The 21,192-nt window shown below is 42.0% G+C and overlaps 1 protein-coding gene across 2 annotated transcripts in view; it reads left to right on the top strand.

The window, feature by feature from the left end:
* prex2 (phosphatidylinositol-3,4,5-trisphosphate-dependent Rac exchange factor 2) overlaps positions 1-21,192 on the top strand; it is a 97,248-nt gene that overhangs the window by 26,253 nt on the left and 49,803 nt on the right. For both annotated transcript variants that reach the window (XM_004546902.5, XM_076888131.1), the window contains exons 9-21: positions 1,453-1,602; positions 2,009-2,150; positions 6,377-6,477; positions 7,464-7,567; positions 7,664-7,713; positions 12,090-12,165; positions 13,058-13,130; positions 14,394-14,536; positions 14,871-14,963; positions 15,754-15,902; positions 15,999-16,084; positions 19,067-19,203; positions 20,570-20,687. In XM_004546902.5, coding sequence (XP_004546959.3) covers positions 1,453-1,602; positions 2,009-2,150; positions 6,377-6,477; positions 7,464-7,567; positions 7,664-7,713; positions 12,090-12,165; positions 13,058-13,130; positions 14,394-14,536; positions 14,871-14,963; positions 15,754-15,902; positions 15,999-16,084; positions 19,067-19,203; positions 20,570-20,687 — 1,422 coding nt within the window. The remainder of the gene's footprint in view (positions 1-1,452; positions 1,603-2,008; positions 2,151-6,376; positions 6,478-7,463; positions 7,568-7,663; positions 7,714-12,089; positions 12,166-13,057; positions 13,131-14,393; positions 14,537-14,870; positions 14,964-15,753; positions 15,903-15,998; positions 16,085-19,066; positions 19,204-20,569; positions 20,688-21,192) is intronic.

Raw genomic sequence — 21,192 nt, 5'->3', positions numbered from 1 at the left:
GCTGGTGCACAACTGTGTGATTTTTACACTTGGATCGCCAATGGAAAAATGAGACTTACCTATAAACATTTTTTAGACGTCTATAGTTACATATCCTTGGGGCTGTGCTGCTGCTGGTCCTCAGTGAACTTGAGCGCTTGTGTCTTTTGGCCTCACATAGCCACTGATTAGCATTTATATTTGTAGAAGCCATCATTTCCTTTCCAACGGTCCTAGATGGGCAGTAATATTGGGTGTTTTTGGTGAGGGATGGATGGGCTTGGGTCTGGATAAACGGGCGAGGCAGGCGGCAGAGCAGTAACTTGTGGGTGTTCTTCACCACAGGCGGGAGATCTCAATCTTAAAGCCAGGGTGACTGGATTATTTTAGCTTGGATTCCTATGTTAACAAAGTGCCACGACTTTTTCCCAGGCACACACTTGCTGCCTGAGGTTGAAACACGCCCTCGGGGCATTCCATATAAAGGACACCACCACCACACCGTCTGTGTTTTTAGACGTGATTGTAATTGATGATTGTAATGGGTCGCTTTTTGTGATAAGCTTAGAAAGAAAAATCAAAGGAATGTTGGGAAGAGACTGGAAGGGGTTCCTAAAAGATGAAAATGATGATGGGTCAAGAGTTCACTTCCTTTATCTGGAGGCTTCTTAACATGTATATACTACAGGCATAGTTAATCACAAGTACGCACCAGCTCTGAAGGAGTATTCTGAGGACTCAGTAGTAAATAATGCTGATTGATGGTCCTCCTTCTGCATTTGTTCCCTCTCGTTTATCTCATTAAAGGAGAAGAGCGATAATCAATGAACCACTCGATAGAAAGTCTGATAGTAGAGCAGGGAAAAATGAGTCCGAGTCCAGCATTTGCAGTAAGACAGAGTATGATATTCTCTGGATGTTGTTTTTTGTTTTGTTTTATTTATTTTTTATTAAAAATAGACCACACGCTGCTATAAAGGAAAGCAATAACTCATCAAGAGGCATGTTTTTTTTTTTTAATTTATAGATTGTTTTTTTTCTTCACTCCTTTATAGTAGCGCTGATGTCACTATGTCATTCGGCTTTGCTTTTCTCTGCAGCGACTCACTTTGTGCCCCATGTTATTGCTGTGTTTCATGCGGTAACCCTTATTTACTGTGAACCCAACTTCCCAATAACTCTGTTTACAGTGTCACGATCAGTGTACCCACAGACTATTCTGTACAGCTGTGTACTGTATTTATTCTTATTGTATTCTAATTTTTGCGTCATAACTTTTGCACTGTCCACTTCCTGCTGTGACAAAACAAATTTCCCACGTGTGGGACTAATAAAGGTTATCTTATCTTATCTTATCTTATGGCCTTCCCCTTTCAAATATGAAAAAGTTCTCGGATTAAATAAGTCCTCCCCTTGCAAAGAGCTAACTAGAAGGAGCTGAGATGGTTTCTGCCTGTGTTTTCTCCTCCTCAGCTGACTACCACAGCAGCGGGAACATAGTGAACAACGGCTGGAAGATCCACAACACGGCCAAGAACAAGTGGTTCGTCTGCATGGCCAAGACCCCGGAGGAGAAGCAGGAGTGGCTGGAGGCCATCATGAAAGAGAGGGAACGCAGGAAAAGTAAGCAACTGTTTGTCAGTGTCAGGGCTTTTATTACACTCAGGGAAAGCTGGTCAATGTTTTCTCCTTAGCATCTGTCTTGATTTAAATAACTGAAAATATAGGCTGCGTTTTGGGAAAATCGATACAAAGCAATATAACTTGAATGATTAAAAACGCAAATAGATCCCAGCTGCGAACAGCATGTGGGATCTGCATCTAGGACTGAAGGGGGTTTCTTGAGTAGCTGTGTTATTTCCCTCAAGCAGATCACATAATGAAGGCTATTGCAACTGCTGATTATCTTGTCAAATTAGGAGACATTAACCTTCTCCGTCTAGTGATTGATGCTTTTAGTATCGGAGCTAGGTGCAAAGATTATTAATGCGGTGATACTGACGGGCTCTTTGCACCCTCTCCTGTGTAGGTCTGAGGCTCGGCATGGAGCAGGATACGTGGGTGATGGTGTCAGAGAAGGGAGAGAAGCTCTATCACCTCATGACCAAGGGTAACCTCATAAAGGACCGGAAACGCAAGCTCACCACCTTCCCCAAGTGTTTCCTGGGAAGGTAAGGATCCTTCTGCTGGTCTTGATGTTTATTCCATCGAGTGTTCAGCCCTATGGGTTTTCTCTGTGTCATGTAAGCATTTTACCTGTGAGTAGGTCAGACTGCATGACTGTGCCAGGAGCCTTTCAAAGATTAAATCTGTATTCTGTGTGTCTCTAAAGATTTATAGGACCTTGTACTTGATGTTAAAAGAAGTGGTATTAGTAATGTAACGTAATAATAAAGATCAATTGGCCAGGATTTGTAAAGACAGCTGCTGGAAAGAAGAAAGCAATGGCACTTTCTGCTCAAGAGACTCTGTGTTGTGGAGCCGCCATCTCAGTCACGGGAAAATGAAATCCAGCGAGATTTAGCCCATGAATCTTATTTAAGGATTATTGGTGTGGTGTCTGGGGATGGATCGGCCACTGAATGCCAGTCATAAATCACAGGCTAGATATCCCTGCGCGGCTCAGCTGACTGCCCCTTTTGCTCCCTCGCCCATGTTAGATTATAGTAAGCTGTCTGCAGAGAAATCCATGAGGTAATTGTTGTAGAAGGTTCATTATGCCAGAGGGCAGCTCTGTCTGTGTGTGCGTGTGTTACCATCAGAGTGTGTCACGCTCATTGTTGTCCTTGAATTTTCACAGTTAATTTGGGCGCGCTTTCCATATTTACTTTTGAGTCTGAATATGACTATCTCTCCTGCACTCGCTGACAGGTGAAAAATATTTACCGTGAGTGGAGCTTTGCTGAAAATCTCGTCCTTGGGTTATTTTAGGTAAGCAGAAGTTGATGCCACCATTTGGGTATTTTGCTTTCATAATGTGAAATGCAGACGAATTGGTTTCACGTCAGTGTTGTAGGTTTCTGCGCACTTGTGTGCTTTAATGAGATAAAAGACTTGAATGCCTGACAAGGACGAACTTTTTTTTTTTTTTTTGTAGTTCTACTTCAAATGAGATCAAATATGTGGGCACAGACACTTTTATCGGGAATCTGGGAACTGCAAAACTCTTTCGCTCGGTCCATTCGACATGTTCAGCATCCTCTCTTGTTATATAGCATCTATCCCATATTGTACCCCAATGTGGGAAGAGGACAAAGTGTGACTGAGAAGGTGGCGAACGTGGATAAAGATAATAAAAACAAGAAGCTTCTGATGATGACGTGTGGCAGCCAAAAATATGTTTACAGAGGGACGCCTGTAATTTTAAAGGCTCAGCTAAATCATTGAATGCTTCCAAAAGACGGCCTGGGTTGGATTCTGTTCAAGTTCTGATCCTCTCTAACAAATTTGCCTTGTAAACACTCCAGTACAATTCAGAATGAGCCATGTTTTCCATTTGTTATAAAATTGTACTTTCAGTTTGTTTTTCTTGAGTTGTTACAGTCACGTTGAAAATCTCCCGAGCTTATACAGTCATGTCAAAATCCCTGTTATTTTTAAAAGCATAAAGAGAGAGGAGGGGAGCAAAAACCAACCAAAAAGTCCAATTGGACATAGTTGTGGCCAAGTTACATGGCATGGTGGTTTGAAATGAAGGGTTACTTTCTCTCACAGACAACACCAGATCCCTTGCGGTCCGGAGAAGGAATGGATCTGTCAGCTGAAAAGATTAGCAGGATCAAACACTAGTCCGATGCGGTCATCTTGTTGAGTCTGAAGCGATCATATGGTGAGAAAGAAGCTCAGGGAAGCTTTCTTTGAAAACCTATCCCCTTACACCTGGATGACCACTTGTGGGTAAAAGGACATCTCTGGCCCCTCGGTACTTCTCCTGTCTGCACTGATTTCGGAGATGATTACATGTAGGCGTAATTGGCTTATGGAAACCAGCATTGTATGTCTCTGATGAAAACCACATTGCCTATGGCTTCAAGTCAGCCCACTCCCTCCATTGTGAAATGCTTTGCCATTATCCCCTTTCCACGCCTCCCCCTTTTTCTTTCTGACTTTTTCTTTTTAAAACAGAGGGCTATTTCTGTGTCTCAGAAAAATGTTATGATCTTATTTGAGGTTAGTTTTCTGCGAGAGGGTAATTCATCAAAGAAAATGTGTGTGAGAGCCACCTAGTCTGACATTATCATCCAATTTTAAACCTGAAACAAACAGAAAAACCATTTTCTACATATGATGGACTCTAGCAGTATATTGTCGTGACAGATGCTGGTGAGTATCTATGACAGTTATAGTAAATGGACTGGTTCTTGTATAGAACTTTGCTACTCTGCTTGAGCACTCAAACCGCTTTATACTACAAGCCTCATTCACCCACATATTCATACAGTCATAAATGCTTACACTTGGATGAACGCATCGGGAGCAACCCCTTATGCACCATGATCATGGACATGGGAAATGATATTGGAAAATGGAGAAACATGCGTAATTGCTTTCTTGCTGAGAGTTCTGTAAGAAGCCTTTTTATCTCTTCCAATGCTCTTCCTGTTCTGTAAATATGAAGTTATGCCAGCGGGTAGTTTGTTCAGCTCACCATAAAGACCACATGGGGGGAAACAGCTTGGCCGTCTCTGCCCGAAGGCACTAAAATGTATTTAAATGAAGCACCTTTAAAGCGCACTAATTAACACTTTCTGTCTTGTTTGTTTAGTCTATACCTAAGCATGTGTATATGAAGCTTCAGTTAGAGGCAACCACATCTTCTGACTGCCAAGCCAAGTACTACTCATATTAAACAAGCATAAAGACCTCCAGAAGTTCTACATAGAGCGTCTCTCCCTGCCCCCAATAATATTTTTTTATGTGACTTCTGCTGGAAATAAAAGGATTATCCTAATTTCCTAAAAAGTTGACCTTTAAGCTTCGAATCTGTTTTAACCTTGTAAAATATTTGATTCAGTGGGAGATTAAAAAAAAAATAAATCCATGACAACATATAAGTAACCACAAAAATTCAAGTTTGGCTAGGAAATGTTACAAAAAAATGAATTCACCCAGTTTAACACACACACACACACACACACACACACACACACACACACACACACACACACGTGAGGTGTTTACCTGGCATCATATGCAACTTGGTTTAGTATCTTGCCCAAGAGCCCTTTGGCGCACGGAGTTGCAGCAAACCTTGTGATTAGTGGGCAGTGTGCTCTACACTTGGGCCAAGGCTGCGCAGGATGTTTCCAGTTTTCTTCCATTTTTACTCGTAACTAGCGGCTCCATAGTGTAGCAGTGTTCATCTAACGAGCGAAAGAGCCCCAGTTTGATCCCAGAAAGATGCACAAATCCTTTTGGGGGTTATTTCAAGAAGGTATAAAAGCCATATTCAACTCCATCATTGACCTTTTCAGATCATTTCTCCATACAGAGGTTGTTATAGGTTTGTGGTTTCCCCCAAGGTTAATTTTGGAGTGAAAAGACATCAGCAATCAGTGGTTCAAGAGTGTGACAAGCTGGCGGTGGCGTGTTCAGTAGTTGTTTCTCTAAAATCGTTTAAAAAAATGCTGCTTTTGGCTCAACTTTGACACCAGTTGCCCCCATCGTGGCCTGGAAGTGTGTTCCACAGAATTCCAGTCGCGCTGCTGGATGTGTTTGTTTGGCTTTTGCGGACAGACGGGACATCAAGGATGTAATCAGACTGCCGCGGCATTGCCTGTTCATGCTCAGTCCTCTCTGTCTTTACTCTCTGTCTCTTTTATTGAGTCACTAAATTATAAAGAATTATCCCATTAAGTTCATTTGGGCCAGAACATCGGATGCTGTGTTTGGTCCTTTTAGTGGTTGGTTTGTTTTTCTCTATCTAGTTGTAAATGGTGCAGAGGGGGGAAAAACCCACCCCCTAAAAAAACGTGTTTTTCTATCAAGAAATTCCCAAGCTTGAGTCAAATCCTCTGTTATTGATGTTATTAAATTGTGTGTCTAAATTAAATAAAGTCAAACTGGACAAAAAGCGAGAACTAAGGCCTGCTGGTTGTTTTAACAAACAAACCTGGGCCTTGACTGTAAATAAATCATTCCCCCTTTGCCAGCCCGGGTGTTTGTTGCCATAGTCACGTTGATTTAGAGTAAATGCAGTTTGTAGAAAGTTATGAAGGCTGTTTCTTCTCTTCTCTCTCCAATAATCACAAACATTGCCCTTTTATGAAGCGAGGAAATTTCCCATGGGTTTTCTGTGCATTTGTGTTGTGTTGTTGCGACTGAGCCACGTATGTTGCTGTGCCAGTTCTTTATTTTGAGCTTCTGTTTTTTGAAATTTATTCCCCCACCCGACCAGTGAGTTTGTGTCCTGGCTGATGGAAATCGGTGAAACGGACAACCCAGAAGAAGGGGTTCACCTGGGTCAAGCTCTGCTGGAGAATGGTATCATCCACCACGGTTAGTTTTTCATTTTTATCTCCCGTCCTCTCTCCCACTCAGACCCGCTTTATCATCCTTTGCTGTCCCACATATTAAATCAAATCTGCCACAGTCTAATTTACTTTGTGCTGCACAGTGTAGAGCATGCAAATGCCTGCCATTCCCTAACCTAACCTCTAGACATGTCTGAAGAATGCTGTACTTTCACTCTCTGGCTGGAGTCTACAAAGTAGATGTGGCTCTCTTATTTATTTCTTAGCAGGTGTCCCATTTAAACACAGCTTTGACACAATGTTTAGGTAAGGGATTATAAATATTAATCTTTTCTTTCCTTAATGTTTGTGTTATATTTTCTCAGCTGCTGTTCTGTGGCTTTGGGTAACAAGTGTGTTTAGTGCATGAGACTTTAAGCTGGCTAACGCTCTGCATTCACACTAAATGGCGCATGCAGCCCTGCATGGTTTTTCTTTCTTTCTTTTTTCTTTCTTTTTTTTCCTCAAAAGTGTAGGGCCCCAAGTCAAGTTGTATCTTAAATCACTCAGGGGCACTTTATTGCTTCCTCAGTGAGAAATGAGATGGGGCTTTAGAGCTGTTCCTGACAGAGAGGAATAACTCAGAGCCCCTCCGAGCTCTCTCTCACGGTGCAGTTAGCAGTCCCCATGCGAAAAACGATAGAATATCTTTTTATTTAAAAAAAAAAAAAAAAAAAAAACTTTAATGGAACCCGCTCAGCTGCAGCCAAGAGTACGGAGCCAGCTTTTATGACTGCTGGGGGGTCTACACACAGTCCCCTGAAGCGAGAAAAGCAGGAAGCTCTGAGCAGCTGTGCTATCTGTGACTGCTCTGTGTGGGGTTGGAGTCCTTTTCTTGTCTGGAGAGCTTGTTTCTCTGTGCAGCCCTGCTTGGTTTGAATGTGTTTTGGTTTTTTTTAAATTTTCACATTTAAAGCAAACTGAATAATGCTCCCCTTCACTCTGGGGCCTGAATGTGTGGCATTTCTTTAGTCACAGACAAACACCAGTTCAAACCAGAGCCCGTGCTCTACCGTTTCCGCTACGACGACGGCACCTACCACCCGAGAAGTGACATGCACGATGTTATATCCAAGGTAACAGTGTTGCGGTGGAAACGCAAGTCGATTTAAAATCGCACTTTAAGCGCATATCGCTGAAATAACCCAAAGTCTCTCTCCTGTTCCTCACAGGGTGTTCGGCTGTTTTGTCGTCTTCACAGCCTCTTCACTCCCGTCATCAGGTGGGCGGTCATTTTCTTTTCCACTCCATTGCAGTCAAGCCAGGTGGGGGCACGTGTAGTTCAGCGTCTGGCTTTTGTGCCTAAAAATAACCCCTGCCTGCCACATACGAAAAAGTGACTAAGAGGGATTAGGTTGTGAACTATGAGCTCATTGTTTTCGAGGACTTGTGAGGAGTTGGCACAGGCTCCTGTGGGTGATTGAGCATGACAGGTTTTATCTGGCTGTTCTCAAGACACAGATGTGCTGAAAGAAACTGAATCTATTCCCTCAATTTCCCTTCGATGTTTACATTCATGCTTAAAACAAAAATTGGTGATATTGTGATGAATCTCACATCATTTTTGATGCATCCGAGAGGAAAGTTTGTTGGAAAATGTTGTCATGATGAAGAATGTGAGTTAAGTGGGTGATCATTTGATTACAAAGAAGGTCCTCCTACAGTTTCCCCTTTTTGTTTGTGTGTGTGTGTGTGTGTTTTATAACCTAACACATGGTCTTGATCAACATGGTAAGCAGCTTAAAAGGTAATTCTAAATATCTGGTAGTTGTAGTAATACAAGTTTGACAAACATTCCCATATTTGTGGTGTTTTTACTTGCTTTTGTGGAGAGATCTTAATTTCATTCCACATTTTCATCAGTATAAAACCTGTTGTTCAATAAATAAAGCCAAAAATTAAAGTTATTCATGCAGATTGTTTTGTCAAAAATATATGACCAGGTTTCTGTGCTTGTCCCACTAGACATCAGTGTGGCGTTCGATACTGTTACAGCAATAAGAGATGTTGTGGGTATTGAAGGTACTGTGCAGTGGTGAGTCGGTGAGTCCTTTTCAAGGTTAGCGAGTTCTCCAGGGTTCCGTGCTAGGACCAGTTCTATTTACATTATACATGCTTCCTTTAGACAGTGTAATTAGAAGGCATAGCATATGCATTGTCACTGCTATGCAGATGATAGCCAACTTTTTCTATCCATGAGGCCATATAACACACACAAATTAGTTAAATTGCAGGAATGCCATAAGCACATGAAGACCTGGATGACCTCAAACTTTCTATTTCAGATAAAACTGAGGTTATTGTATTTGGTCCTAGAAATCCAAGAAATGCAGTATCTAGCCAGATGCTCACTCTGGCTACATTACTCTGGCCTCCAGTAACACTGTGAGGAATCTTGGAGTAATTTTTGACCAAGATATATCCTTCAGTGCGCATATTAAACAAATATGTAGGACTGCTGTCTTCCATTTCCATCCAGTATCTCCAACATTAAAAACATCCTGTCTCAGAGTGATGCTGGAAATCTAGTTCATGCATTTATTACTTCTAGGCTTATTAATTCCAGGATGTCCTAAAAACTCCCTGAAAAGCCTCCAGTTGATCCAAAATCAACTAAATTCAAGACTACAGTTTCCCTCGGATGAGTCTCTGTACCTTGCAGCATCACGTGGCCCAGTCACAGCTCAACAGTGCCTCATTTTTTTTTTTTTGTCTCAAAAACAGCTCTTAACACATTTCATTTAGAGTGACTGACATCATATTGATCTTGTTTTTTGAAAGGCACGCAGAGCCATTCCTGATTTAAAATGACATACAGCATGATGCAAAACAGTAATTAAACTTGGAAAATAAGCATGCTGGCTGGATAGAATGAGTAATGAAACTAATGTGACTTCTCTCAGTATCTTACAATAAGGGAAAATACTGGAAACTCCCCAAAGTGGACTCATCCAGCGTAGGCTATGTAGAAATTGTCACTTAGGCAAGTGCTTTTTGTTTTTAAAGCTTTACCTAGAGTGCCTAAATGTTTATTGGAGTATACAAGTTCTTTAAAAATCAGGCCTCGTTATATCTTAGAGACCTCACAGTGCACTCTCAGACTGCAGATTCCTTGGTTTTTCCAAAAGCAGAGAGGGAGGCAAAGACTTCAGCTACTCTCAGGATTTCTTTTTTGGAACCAGCTCCACGTTTGGACTCAGGACAGACACCCACTCTGTTTTTAATATTAGATTTAAAAATGTCTTTTTTGATAAAGCTTGTATTTAGGGCTGGGTCAGGTGACCCTGAGCAATCACTTAGTTATGCTGCCATTGGCTTAGGCTGCCAAGGGACTTCCCATGATATAATGAGGACTTCTTTCCATCCATTTCCTTCTTTGCTTCCTTGCTTCCGTAGTTTGGATTTTGTCCTGCCCTCCTGTGCTCACCCCCTAACTAGTTGCAGCACATGGCTGCCCCTCCCTGAGCCCACTTCTGCTGGAAGTTTCTTCCTGTTAAAAGGGAGTTTTTCCTTCCTGCTGTCACATAATCCATACTCATAGAAGATTGTTGGAATTTTGTCTACTAATGTAGACTCTCTACCTTAGAGTGGCGACTGTTGTTGTGATTGGCGCAGTATAAATAAAATTGGATTGAACTGAGCTGAATCTGCTGGCCTGCTTTGGTTTTTACTTCTTATAATCTGACTTTAATTCTATTGCCACCTGCTAATGTGTCGTATGGCGAAACACAACATCAGAGTTGGCTGTTTATACTGATTTCAAATAACCCGAATAAAAGCTTGAATTTCACAACTATAAAACTGTGCCATGGCTAGCGGGGGCACGCTGATCCTTCATCTGTCCTAGCATAGAGACTTTTTTGTTTGCTCTAACTGCTAAAAACCCCAAAGGGTGAATTTGTGTGTGTATGTTTGGATTGTCAGCATTCAGTCCACTGGTGTTTTTGTGTTGAGGCCAAAACTCTTGACGTAAAAACTCCTGTTGGTGAACTTGAGTTGTGTGCGTTGTTAGCTCACATATCTGCGCAGCGCATTCTCCCTGGGAAGCCAGTACAATGCATCACAGGGCCTGGGAATGCCAGAGTTTAATTGGAGCAACCAGCCCCTGCCTAATTAGGTGGAATTTCCTGGCAGAGTAAGAGCGATTAGGCAAAGATGGGGGTATATACTATGCAGACCCCATAACCCTCTGCAGCTTCTTTGCCCCCCTTAAGCCTCTGCTTTCATTACAAGAAATCAGTGAATCCAGCCACTCCAGGGGATCTCGCTGCAAAGGAGCAAATGCCCACTTAAGCTGTTGTACACAGTTATATGTTGAAATAGATAATAAGAACAATTTTTCATCATGTACACAGGGACACTAGAGCCAAGGCCACTCATAAATATTCTTTACATACAATGGGGGGAAAAAAACTGTCATTTTTACCTCAGCATTTGAAATGTTGACAAGTTTTCCTCATTATGCTGAGGAGCTCAATATTTACTGATGCATGGGTAGGATTTTCAGAATAACAAACAGTATGGAAAACTGCTTGATTAATTTCTCACTCCTGAGCAGTGGATTAAAGCTTGAACTTTCAGCATCCTCCGTGTAATTTATTCTAAGGAGTACTTAGAAAGTACGACAGTTGCATCCGTTTGCTCACAAAATGTCAAGACAAACTTTGTCATTGGACAGCAAGTTAAAAACCACCTCTCTGACCTTTCCCTCTGTTACTCCTCAAACTGCTGTTTCCTTATCCTCGACATATGGCTGCCCAATGGGCCGTTGTTTACCCCCATTTTTCACTCTGACAGCCTCACTTTGCACCAGCCGCTGAAGCCCAACTCTCACTGGCTCTAGTATCCCATTTTGGGGGAAATGCAGGGTGGCTCTTGGTTCCTCTGTCAGAGTGGTTTATGCATGGTGCGACATGGCTTCCAGCTGTACCGTCCTCATCCAAGACTAGCGCAGGCTGTCAGGCACAGTTATGTAACAGAAAGTTTCAGAATGGATCAAACATGGCCGCGCTTGGCCTCTAACAATTCACTTTCTGAAGAGTACCAGGAGTCTGAAATCAGACTTTAACTTGGCCCACAAGTCTTGTTTGACTTGTCTGAACTGTGTGTGCTAGAAAGGCCTGTGTATGTTTAGTTTTGTGTCCGCGTGTGTAAGCGTTTGCATGTGCTGGAAGCGGTGGAGTGGTGTAAGTCACGGTGGTTCTGGACTTTCCCGGCCCTGCAGCTCAGCCCCTGCGTGTCCCCGGGGAGGCCCCTGTGTTCATGGGAAAGTCACGGCTCCATTTCAAACAGCATTCTCGGGGTCTGGCAAAGTGCGGCTGTGTGGGTAACACTGAGAAAAGCAACCCCATACTGACATGGAGCACCCCAAGGCCAAACACCAGCCAGTACTTGAAACGAGGCCACATCTCGCTGACACTGGGAATTATTATCCCTCCTTTTGGGCATTGTGTTTAAATAGACCAAGCAATTATTTCTCTACATATTCTTTGCCTACATTTTTTTTTCACATTTAAAGCAAATAGTAAAATTTAAAATACCAAGAACTTTCTTTTCCAGATCCCTCTATTGATATCTTCTGCTTTTGTGCCCATCCAGGGACAAGGACTATCATTTACGGACCTACAAATCAGTGGTCATGGCTAACAAGCTCATAGATTGGCTTATAGCACAGGTAAGCTCTTTCGCTGCTTCACAAATGTTATTTAATAAATATACAAGTTGTTGAATTTGTCTATTTTGCTTGTGCAAAGAATTTGATGAAGTTAGATTATTATTCTGAACACTATTTTTTTTTCTTTAAATTCAGATACTTTCATATAGTTTCTTGTGTGTTTTTTAAGAAGACACCTTTCCATTAGTTTCTGGCCATGTTGAAAACACATGTCCCACCTCTTCCCCTTTCAAGCATAGAAGTTTAAAAAAAATAATTCTGGGAGCGTCTGCTGTTGTTACACGTCAGTCACTTCAGATGTGCAGCAGAAAAAAAGACACCATCAGACTTGAAGCTCTCAAAGGAGCCGAGAGGAAACGAAAAAAGAAAAGCAGAATTGATTGGATAGCAAAGCTTTATTGACTATGACAGGAAGTTCTGAGGTTGACAGATTGATAGTCCTGTTCGGGACGACAACAAAGGGATGAAACATATATGGCGACCAGCAACCACAGAATCACTGGCAGTCATTACATGCTTGTGTCTGCGTAAATGTGCATGTGTGTGATTGCGGTATTCCATATGCATGTGTTTGAGTCGGTGCAGTGGAGTGGCTCTCGCTTCTTCCGTGGGACTTCAATAGCTGTCACACTATACTGTCTAGACATGATTTTGGCTCTGTTTAAGATCGAGTGTGCAGAGGCTCTGCTGGCCTTGAGGGCTTTTGGACGCAAGAACAAAGGAGGGGTGTGAATGTGACATTTTGACTGCACTCTAAACACACAATGTCCTTTGTTCTGTTTTCTCTCATCCTCCTTTGCTTCTTTTTTTTATCTTCTGACTTATTCACTATACCCACTCTTCACGCTTACATCTGTCTTATTTCTCCCGCGTGTCCACTCTTCTGGTGCAGGGGGACTGCAGAACGAGGGAGGAAGCGGTGATCTTGGGGGTGGAGCTCTGCAACAATGGCTTCATGCATCACGGTACGGCACTTTCCACTCCTGATTAAAATAAAAGGGGAAAAAATCCTGCAGAACTTTGGAATCCTCTCCATCACTGAGTAAATGAGAGATGAATGCTTTGGTGAAACCACGCAGAGGGCGTCTGGCATTTAGCGTCCTGTTTTAGAACATAACCACACTTGTTCTTTTTCCATTTCTACTTAATATCCCTCTGACATGCTACAGGAATAGAACTATTTTCCAAACCAGTGAATATAAGTGCGTGTGTGATGCTTGCATACCATCATTAATTCCATGTATGCATGTTCCCATATACTGTATGCACTGTATATGTCTTAAGTAACTAAGTGCTATGGGTAAATACATGAAAACTGTTTATCTGTAAGTGCAAAACAGACAGTGGCCATGGTTACAGTTTGCTTATGAGAGTCGGATTTGTTTTTAACTGCGCACCTCCCCTGTGCCAAAGTCCACATCATGCACACTACAGTATGAATCACAGCATGTCACCTCGTACCCCCATGATGCAACTGCTTCAAACTACCCGCAGTTCAAGCCTCACACTACAAATTACCAGCACATCTCCAGAACATAACAACCCCAGCCATCAAACTTCCTGTCACTTCCACTGCCTACAGGGTAATTTCATAATTTCATTTCGTGCCTGTAAGTTATTTGCCCTCACGATGTAGCTATATCTGATCTTGAGAGGAATGAAGTGAGGAAATGTTAGAAGGAAGCTCTGTTCTTTCCCCTCAGGGCTATTTTTTGGTTTAAAATTGAAAGTCATAGTGGATATGTTATGTTGCCCCTGAGACCTGGTTTGTTCAAAAGATTTTTTTTTTCCTTTTGCCATAAAAGTGGGGTCTCATTGTTTCCCAAAGTGTCTATTTGTACATTTGGCGTGCAAATACTACTGCGGTCACACTTAGATGGGTTTAAACTTCTTAGCGTAATGCAAAAAGAGTTTTTTGCTAAATTTAACATGTTCTGCTTCTGCACAGCACCACACAGTGAGGTTACTCCCTCAGAAGTTGTCTGGGTCCAACATTTTAAATCCACCTTTCAAGTAACAATTTTTTCCGACACTCGCATACATTAAAAAACAATTAAAATTAGGATCTCCTATTACTTTCAGATATAGGTAGGAGTCAGATAACAAGCTTTAACACATTCACATTTAGCTATCACATTAAACTGTACTTGGCATTTGTAGCTAAATCTGTGGACTGTTGAACTTTCCAGTCACACTTTTCATATGTGACTTTGTTGTCACTCCCTCAGTGCTGGAGAAGAGTGAATTCAAGGACGAGCCCCTACTGTTCCGCTTCTTCGCTGATGAGGAGATGGAGGGTTCCAACACAAAATACAAACCTATGAAGCATGACCTGAAAATACTTGAAAATGTCATCTCCAAGTCTCTCCTGGTGAGTGCTCCTTGGTGGATTATTGATCGATTATTGCTCACTCCGACTGATATGCTGTGGCTTGCTGGGATTTATTCACAACTTGGAGCAAAGTGGAAACGCTGTAAATCATTATGCAGCACACAGCTGTGAGAAGTAAAAGTAATAACGCTACAAAAGTCCATTTTATACCTTGGTAAGCAAACCTTGTTTGTTTTTTTGTTTTTTGCAGCAAGCGAGCAGACAGAAATGTGTGTGCTATCGGTCTTTAATAGTATCTTCTTCTGCTGTGTCCGTGTTTGTGCTTGGTCTGCTCGCTTGGGATTTTGCTGATGCGAGACATGTTGTTTTCCAGATAAGGCCCAGTGATGGAGGCTATGGCTTTACCCTGGAAGAGAGGAATCGAGTCCCCATAATCAAATTTGTTGAGAAGGGCTCCCCAGCTGAGGTGACACGGTCTCACACACAGAGATGCACAAAAGCACAATCGTGAAGTTTCTTCTGTACTTCTTTGAAGCCTTTTTGCAACGTGTTAGTAATGTTTATGCAAAAAAAAAAAAAAAATGCATTCCAGGCATAAAGCTCTCCTCGAGTTGCTCCTCATTTAGCAGATCATAGGTTATAGAGAATAGGAAGGAGCACTGCTAATGTGATTGCTTTGATTTTATTTTCAAAGATGAAAGTAAAGGCAGAGCTGTTTTGCAGATGTGCCAGCCAGTAGAAGTCTTTTGTTATTAAAATGTGATTCAGTCATTAGTCACGAAAAATAGAACCTCGTGACTCTTTGCCCTTCCTCTAAACCTGCTTTATTGTGATGTGGCACTAATGCTACCTTTAGTGCTTTCATACAAATATGGGGCAGATTTTTTTTTAGCTTTGATCTGCTATTTGAAAATGAGAGAAGAGGGTTCGAAGGCAAATGTGATCAGTTTGAGCGCATGATCTATAATTCCCTCCAGTCCTAAAGTAGCACTGAAGGAGCCTTGAACGTCTGGCTTGCATTGAGAATAGCGTTTTGTGTGATGTCTTAAAAAAAATTAAATCCTCAACAGGATCCAGCTGTGTGCTGACAGACACAAGTTACCCAGTGTTGTCTCCTAATGCTGGGAGTGTGCGTGCTTTTCATTGTGATTCAAACAGTCCACTGTGATTCTGCGTCACATTAAGACCGAATGTGTGACTTAATCCTTTTCTATAATTTATATTTATTTCTCTTGCTCTTCATATTCTCTTTCAAGATGGCTGGTCTGGAAGTGGGGAAGAAGTTGTTTGCTATAAATGGAGACCTGGTGTTCCTCAGGCCTTTCTCTGAAGTTGAAGCTCTCCTCAAGCAATGTTTTAACAGCAAAGGACCCCTCCGAGTGCTGGTCAGCACCAAGCCTAGAGAGTAAGTGTCAGATCTTTGCACGCACACGCAATGTCAGTTTCATCTTATTGTGTGCATATCCCAGCTCGGTAATTTACTCTTTCCTTTCATTTCCAGGACGATTAAGATTCCAGACTCGGCCGATGGCTTGGGATTCCAGATCCGTGGATTCGGTCCTTCTGTGGTCCATGCTGTTGGGAGAGGTAAGAGATTGCAGTTTCCACCACTTGAGCTGTCTGGCCTCATCAGCAAAAGTCTTTCCATCACCTCTTTGTTATTGTGGCACAGCTGGCGAGCAGCTGCTACACCAGCTTTGGGGGTGTGCGTGACTTGGCTGCGGTGTGACATGATCGCAATGATTTCCATGCACCTACTCGCATTTTTCTTAGCAGTTCGATTAGGATAGGAAAGTTTGATAGGAAAGGCTTTGTTCAGCAATTCTCCTTCACCGATCAGTTTGATAGGAAAGCACTCTGCATTTTTTGCTCTAAATTCATCAGGCTTCTTACCTAATGCAGCATATTTAGTTACACTGCTATCAGGGCTGGCATGAGGTAGGGTCCAATCAAAAAACAATTCGTCTCCATCTCAAGGGAATTGAATCTTTTATTTTTCCCCGCCTTAAGCAATCTAAGTCAGATTGCAGAGTATGTGCTTTCGTGTCAGCGTGCATGTGTGCGCCTGCATGTGTTGACTTGATGATGTGGTTGCTTGGGAACCTGGTGTGTGTTTAAGTGGATGTTGCGATCCCCGGGGACAAAGCTCAATATATATAGGAGGTGTCTCATTCCTTGGATTGTCATAATAGCTTCTGTTCCCTGGTGTCTGAGGTCAACAGGAGCTGGTAATACCAATTAGAGATGAAGAAACCGAGGCACAGAAAAAGAGCAGTTGCACAAAAATCTCTGTCGTGAAATTAATTTCACGCAGCAATTCAGCGTATTGGCACTGTTGCTTGACACCGGTGTTGCACATTTTTGTAAAATAAGTGTTTAATGCGAACCAGGCATCTATATTTTTACAGCTGTGGTCAGCAGTTTACATACACTCATCATAGGCACGAATGCCATGGTTTGTTTGGGGGTTTGATTTCTTTAAACTTTTGTCTGCAGTATACATCACTGCTGTGATGTGCAGTCAATTTTTGTTTTACAAGTTTGAATTTATTTAGGATTTTAGGATTTTCTCTAATCTAATTTGTTTAAAGGGTTAAAGGTTAGGCTTTCAAACCTAAGAACATAATGTCAGCTGTCAAGTATGGTGGTGGTAGCGCCATGCTGTGGAGCTGTTTTACTCTCAGTGGTACTGGTAGGTTGCAAAAAGTGGATGGTAGGAGGATTGCATCTAAATTCTTCAGCTTCACCTCAAATCAGACAGCTAGATGGTTGAAACCTGGACAGAGGTGAGTGTTCCAGGACGATGATCCCAAACACATATCAAAACTGGTTTTAGAACAGATAAAGCATGCTAACATTATGCTTCAGGAATGATCTTCCCAAAGTCCCAAACTGTAAAGTATGTGGGAAGCTTGCTCCATGTCAGGAAGGCAACTAATTTAAATTAAGTCTACCGATTCTGTTAAGAGTGGTCAAATATCAGGCCAGAGATATGTCACCATGAGAACAGATGACAAGAAGCTTGTTGATTGTCCCTTCTCATCATAGTTGGTGAGGGTTCATGTGTGTATTTGAGCCCGTATGTATAATTTTGACCCCGTGGGGATTAGAGAAAATCCAAAATAAATTCAAACGTCTTGTATTTTTAAAGTCAGTAAAGATGTATGCTGTACAATTATTCCACAGTGGAAAAAGAACAGTTTAAAGAAATCAATAAAACGCCAGACTTATCATTATATTCATGCCCGTGATGACTTCACGTAATTTTTGACCACACTTGCAGAAAATCAGAAGTCTAGATGGATGTGTGTTATTGTGTTGGTTGTTTTTTCCTTATGATATAGACATTTTTCACCTTAAAATGTCTTAAACACGTAGAAAGGTCTTGAATGTAGTGTAAGTAGAAGGCACTAGCCTTATGGAGTGCCATAGCACGACTCCACATGGCCAGAAAGCCATCTTTCAGCTAGTTAACTAGCTGAATCCTCCTTGAGTTGTCTAAAAATTGTTTGGTGCTATAGCCAAAATGCTAACTACTGAGGATTCAACTGAAGTTTCAACTTTTGACCATTATGAGTACACCATCTGGGTACTTGAGCTGCCCTTCATTTAGTTGTGCTTATCAGTGTAAACACACTTATGCACTCTAAATAGTGTAATAGTACTAAAGTATGCTGTTGTAAACGCAATTAACATAGCAAGCAATAAACCTGCTAAACACTAGTATGTTAATACTGTTGGGGTGACCTTTCTAAAGGAGCAACTCACCTGAGACTGGGTGCTTAGAGAGTTATTGATTATTATATTTTATCGTTCATTAGCAATACATGCTTATCCTTTTAGAGAATCCCAAGGCCTGTGGGGGGATTGGGCAAAAAGGCCACTTAGAAGATGTTGAAGCCCTTGTAGAAAGCATAAAGAAAATATAAAAATGTTTTGAACAATACTCATTCATACTGGACTTTGCTAAGTGTGTTTTTAATGTAATATGTAGACTCTTCTCTTCTACTCTATTAATAACTAGAATATCCTTGTCTATTGTTGATATATTATAAGTTCAGTTGATGCGGAAAGGAAAGTACACTGGATATGTCCGTCCCTGCAATCTTCGGCCAAGTGATTACAGATTCCTTACATTGCAGCGTGAGGTTTTCATGATGTATTTTTAAGGAGCTGAGAAAACAAATGGGAGGAATATTTAGTCTGCCATACACTTCCTTCTGATAGCTGTAAACCTTGAAGTTCTCCTATGGTCTGAATCACATCCCTCAGAGGCCTTCGTCTACCCCAGATAAACAACTTCCCTCCTCCCTGCACCACACTCTCCCTCTCACACTCCTCCTGAGCTGCCAAAAACAGGAAACAGTCTTGTAAATACAAAGCAAAAAAAAAGAATGTTGTTCAATCTAATTTTGCATACAGGATGTGGAAAAAGTGACAATTATTTTCTTTTAGGATGTGCTCATGTTTTTTTCATCCGGTTTCAGCATGCACCTGCAAGATAACGTGCGGTAGCTCTTACTCTTTTCACCCCTCCTTCCCCTTGCATCTCTGTCTGTCTCACGCCAGGCACAGTGGCAGCAACTGCCGGTCTCCACCCAGGCCAGTGCATTATAAAGGTGAACGGTATCAATGTGAGCAAGGAGAGCCATGCCAGCGTCATCGCTCATGTCACAGCGTGCAGGAAGTATCGGCGACCCACGCAGGTGAGACGGGAGGAAGAAAGGAAAAGCAAAAAGGGATAAACTGCAGAGTAAATCTAACCAGACACAAGGATTTGTCAAGGGGGGTGGGGGTAGGATGTCATCCAGCGGTAATGAAAAAGTATTTAATTTTTATTATGTGTCACTGTGGAGCAGAGAAAAAAATGAATAAATGATTGTCTTGCTGGAAAAATAGAATTCGTTTCTGCAAATTTGTTAGTAGAAGTGCAAAAGAGCAGAAAATAAGGGAAACTATTTACCCTGGTTCTCTCTGCCTTTCCTTCATTTGGGTCATTACGCAAAAATAATAGTAGTTTTGGCTTCTTTAGCACTGACCCCTGGCTCACAGTGGTGGGCTTGTTGTGGGAGACTGGCAGGCTGCAGATAGAGGTGGGAAAGGATCCCGAGGCTGGCTGGGGGTCAGAGTGGGTGAGAGTCTTGGAGTAAGACTGATCGAAGATGGAAGGAAAGAGGGGGATAGTGTGGGGTAGGCTAAACAGCAGACAAGAGTAGGAGGAGAGCTCGGTCCACCTGTCGAAGGTGGGAAACGGTGAAAAATAGAAACCCCAGGGTGTGTGTATGGTGTGAGTTAGTGTAGTGTGTCATTATAATTGAGCCTCGTGTGGACCTCAGGCTTAATGGTGCACTAGAGTGTTCCAAAACTCCTGGAGATCTGGTTTCCATCAAGTGTGGACCCGGAGGAACCACCCTCTCGTTCTCGCTCTTTGCGTCTTTGTGTGTGTTTGTATATGCGTGCCTGCGTGTGCGGTTGTACACTAGAAAACCACAGACCAATGGGACTGCGCAGCATGTAGCCTTGGCAGAAAACCCTCTGTGGGCTTGGGTGTAGAGAAAGGACACACACACTCAAATACACACAGGGCATGCTAGAGTGGGTTGATGAGTTTGGCATGGGTTTGCTTTTGCGGTCTCACCGAGAGCCATGTTTCCATATGTTTGTGAAGACTTTTCACTGTATGCTCTGCCAACCCAACTGTGACACTGCACACCATATCTAGGCAGAATCCGCTAAACGGGCTGCAACAAACCTCCAGCCTCAGCTTGTGTACACATGCACACAATCAACAGAGTAATAGAAATGCCACCTGTTAAACACCAGGGTTGGAGGGATAAGAGTGATGCTGCAGTAGATTGATTCATGTGGACAGTTGTGTACATATGGGCCTATAATTTCTCCAGTTAAATTAATTGTAAATTAAAAGACACAGACTACAGTTAGTCAATTTAAAGTGTCAATTGGGGGGAAAATTTCATTTTAGCATTTTCTTCACTAATATGATACAAAAATAATGTTATAAAAAGTTCAAATGAAATCCATCTTTAATTATTTTTTCTTTAATGTATTTAGCAAGATACTATCAAGTGGGTCTACAACAGCAGTGAGAACGCCCAGGAGGACAACCAGAAAACTAACCAGAAACCCATCCCTGAGAAGAATGGAGATGGCTTTGAGTGTAAAGTCGAAGGTGACGACACACGCACACACATGCTCATTCACAAGCTACATGGGAATATGTCATTTTGGCAAAGTGCTTCTTTTTTTTTTTTTTCCTTTTCTCAAAGTGTCTGTGGATGTAATGCAGGGTTGTTCACAGGAACACAATCCCATTACCTCCTTCAGTTAACAAGTAAAACATAGCTCCAAACATGCTCATCTGGAATGTGTTAGTGTGAGAACAGCTGCCCCCTCTGGCTCATCAAGTGTTAATTTGCCCCTGCAATTTATGCATCCCAATGAGAGAGTAAAACAGGAAAGCTATTCCCTTCATAGCAAACAGCTCTGTCAGGATTTATAACTACATTAGGTCACTGCTTTACTGTAGGGCTGGTTAACTTGCTGCTCTTGGAATTGCTCCGGGGTTTGTTTTTTTTTGTTTTTTGGAGGGAAATGGAAGAAAGCCACGAGCAGAAGGTCTTTCTCTGAAATTATCTGCAGATTTGGTGAACAGAGGCCTCCCACAGTTCTAAGTG

Source organism: Maylandia zebra, linkage group LG9 (genome assembly GCF_041146795.1).
Source record: "Maylandia zebra isolate NMK-2024a linkage group LG9, Mzebra_GT3a, whole genome shotgun sequence".
NCBI classification, from domain to species: Eukaryota; Metazoa; Chordata; class Actinopteri; order Cichliformes; family Cichlidae; genus Maylandia; species Maylandia zebra.
The sequence above is the reverse complement of the archived record's forward strand: the minus strand, read 5'-3'. Positions and strand labels throughout refer to the sequence as shown.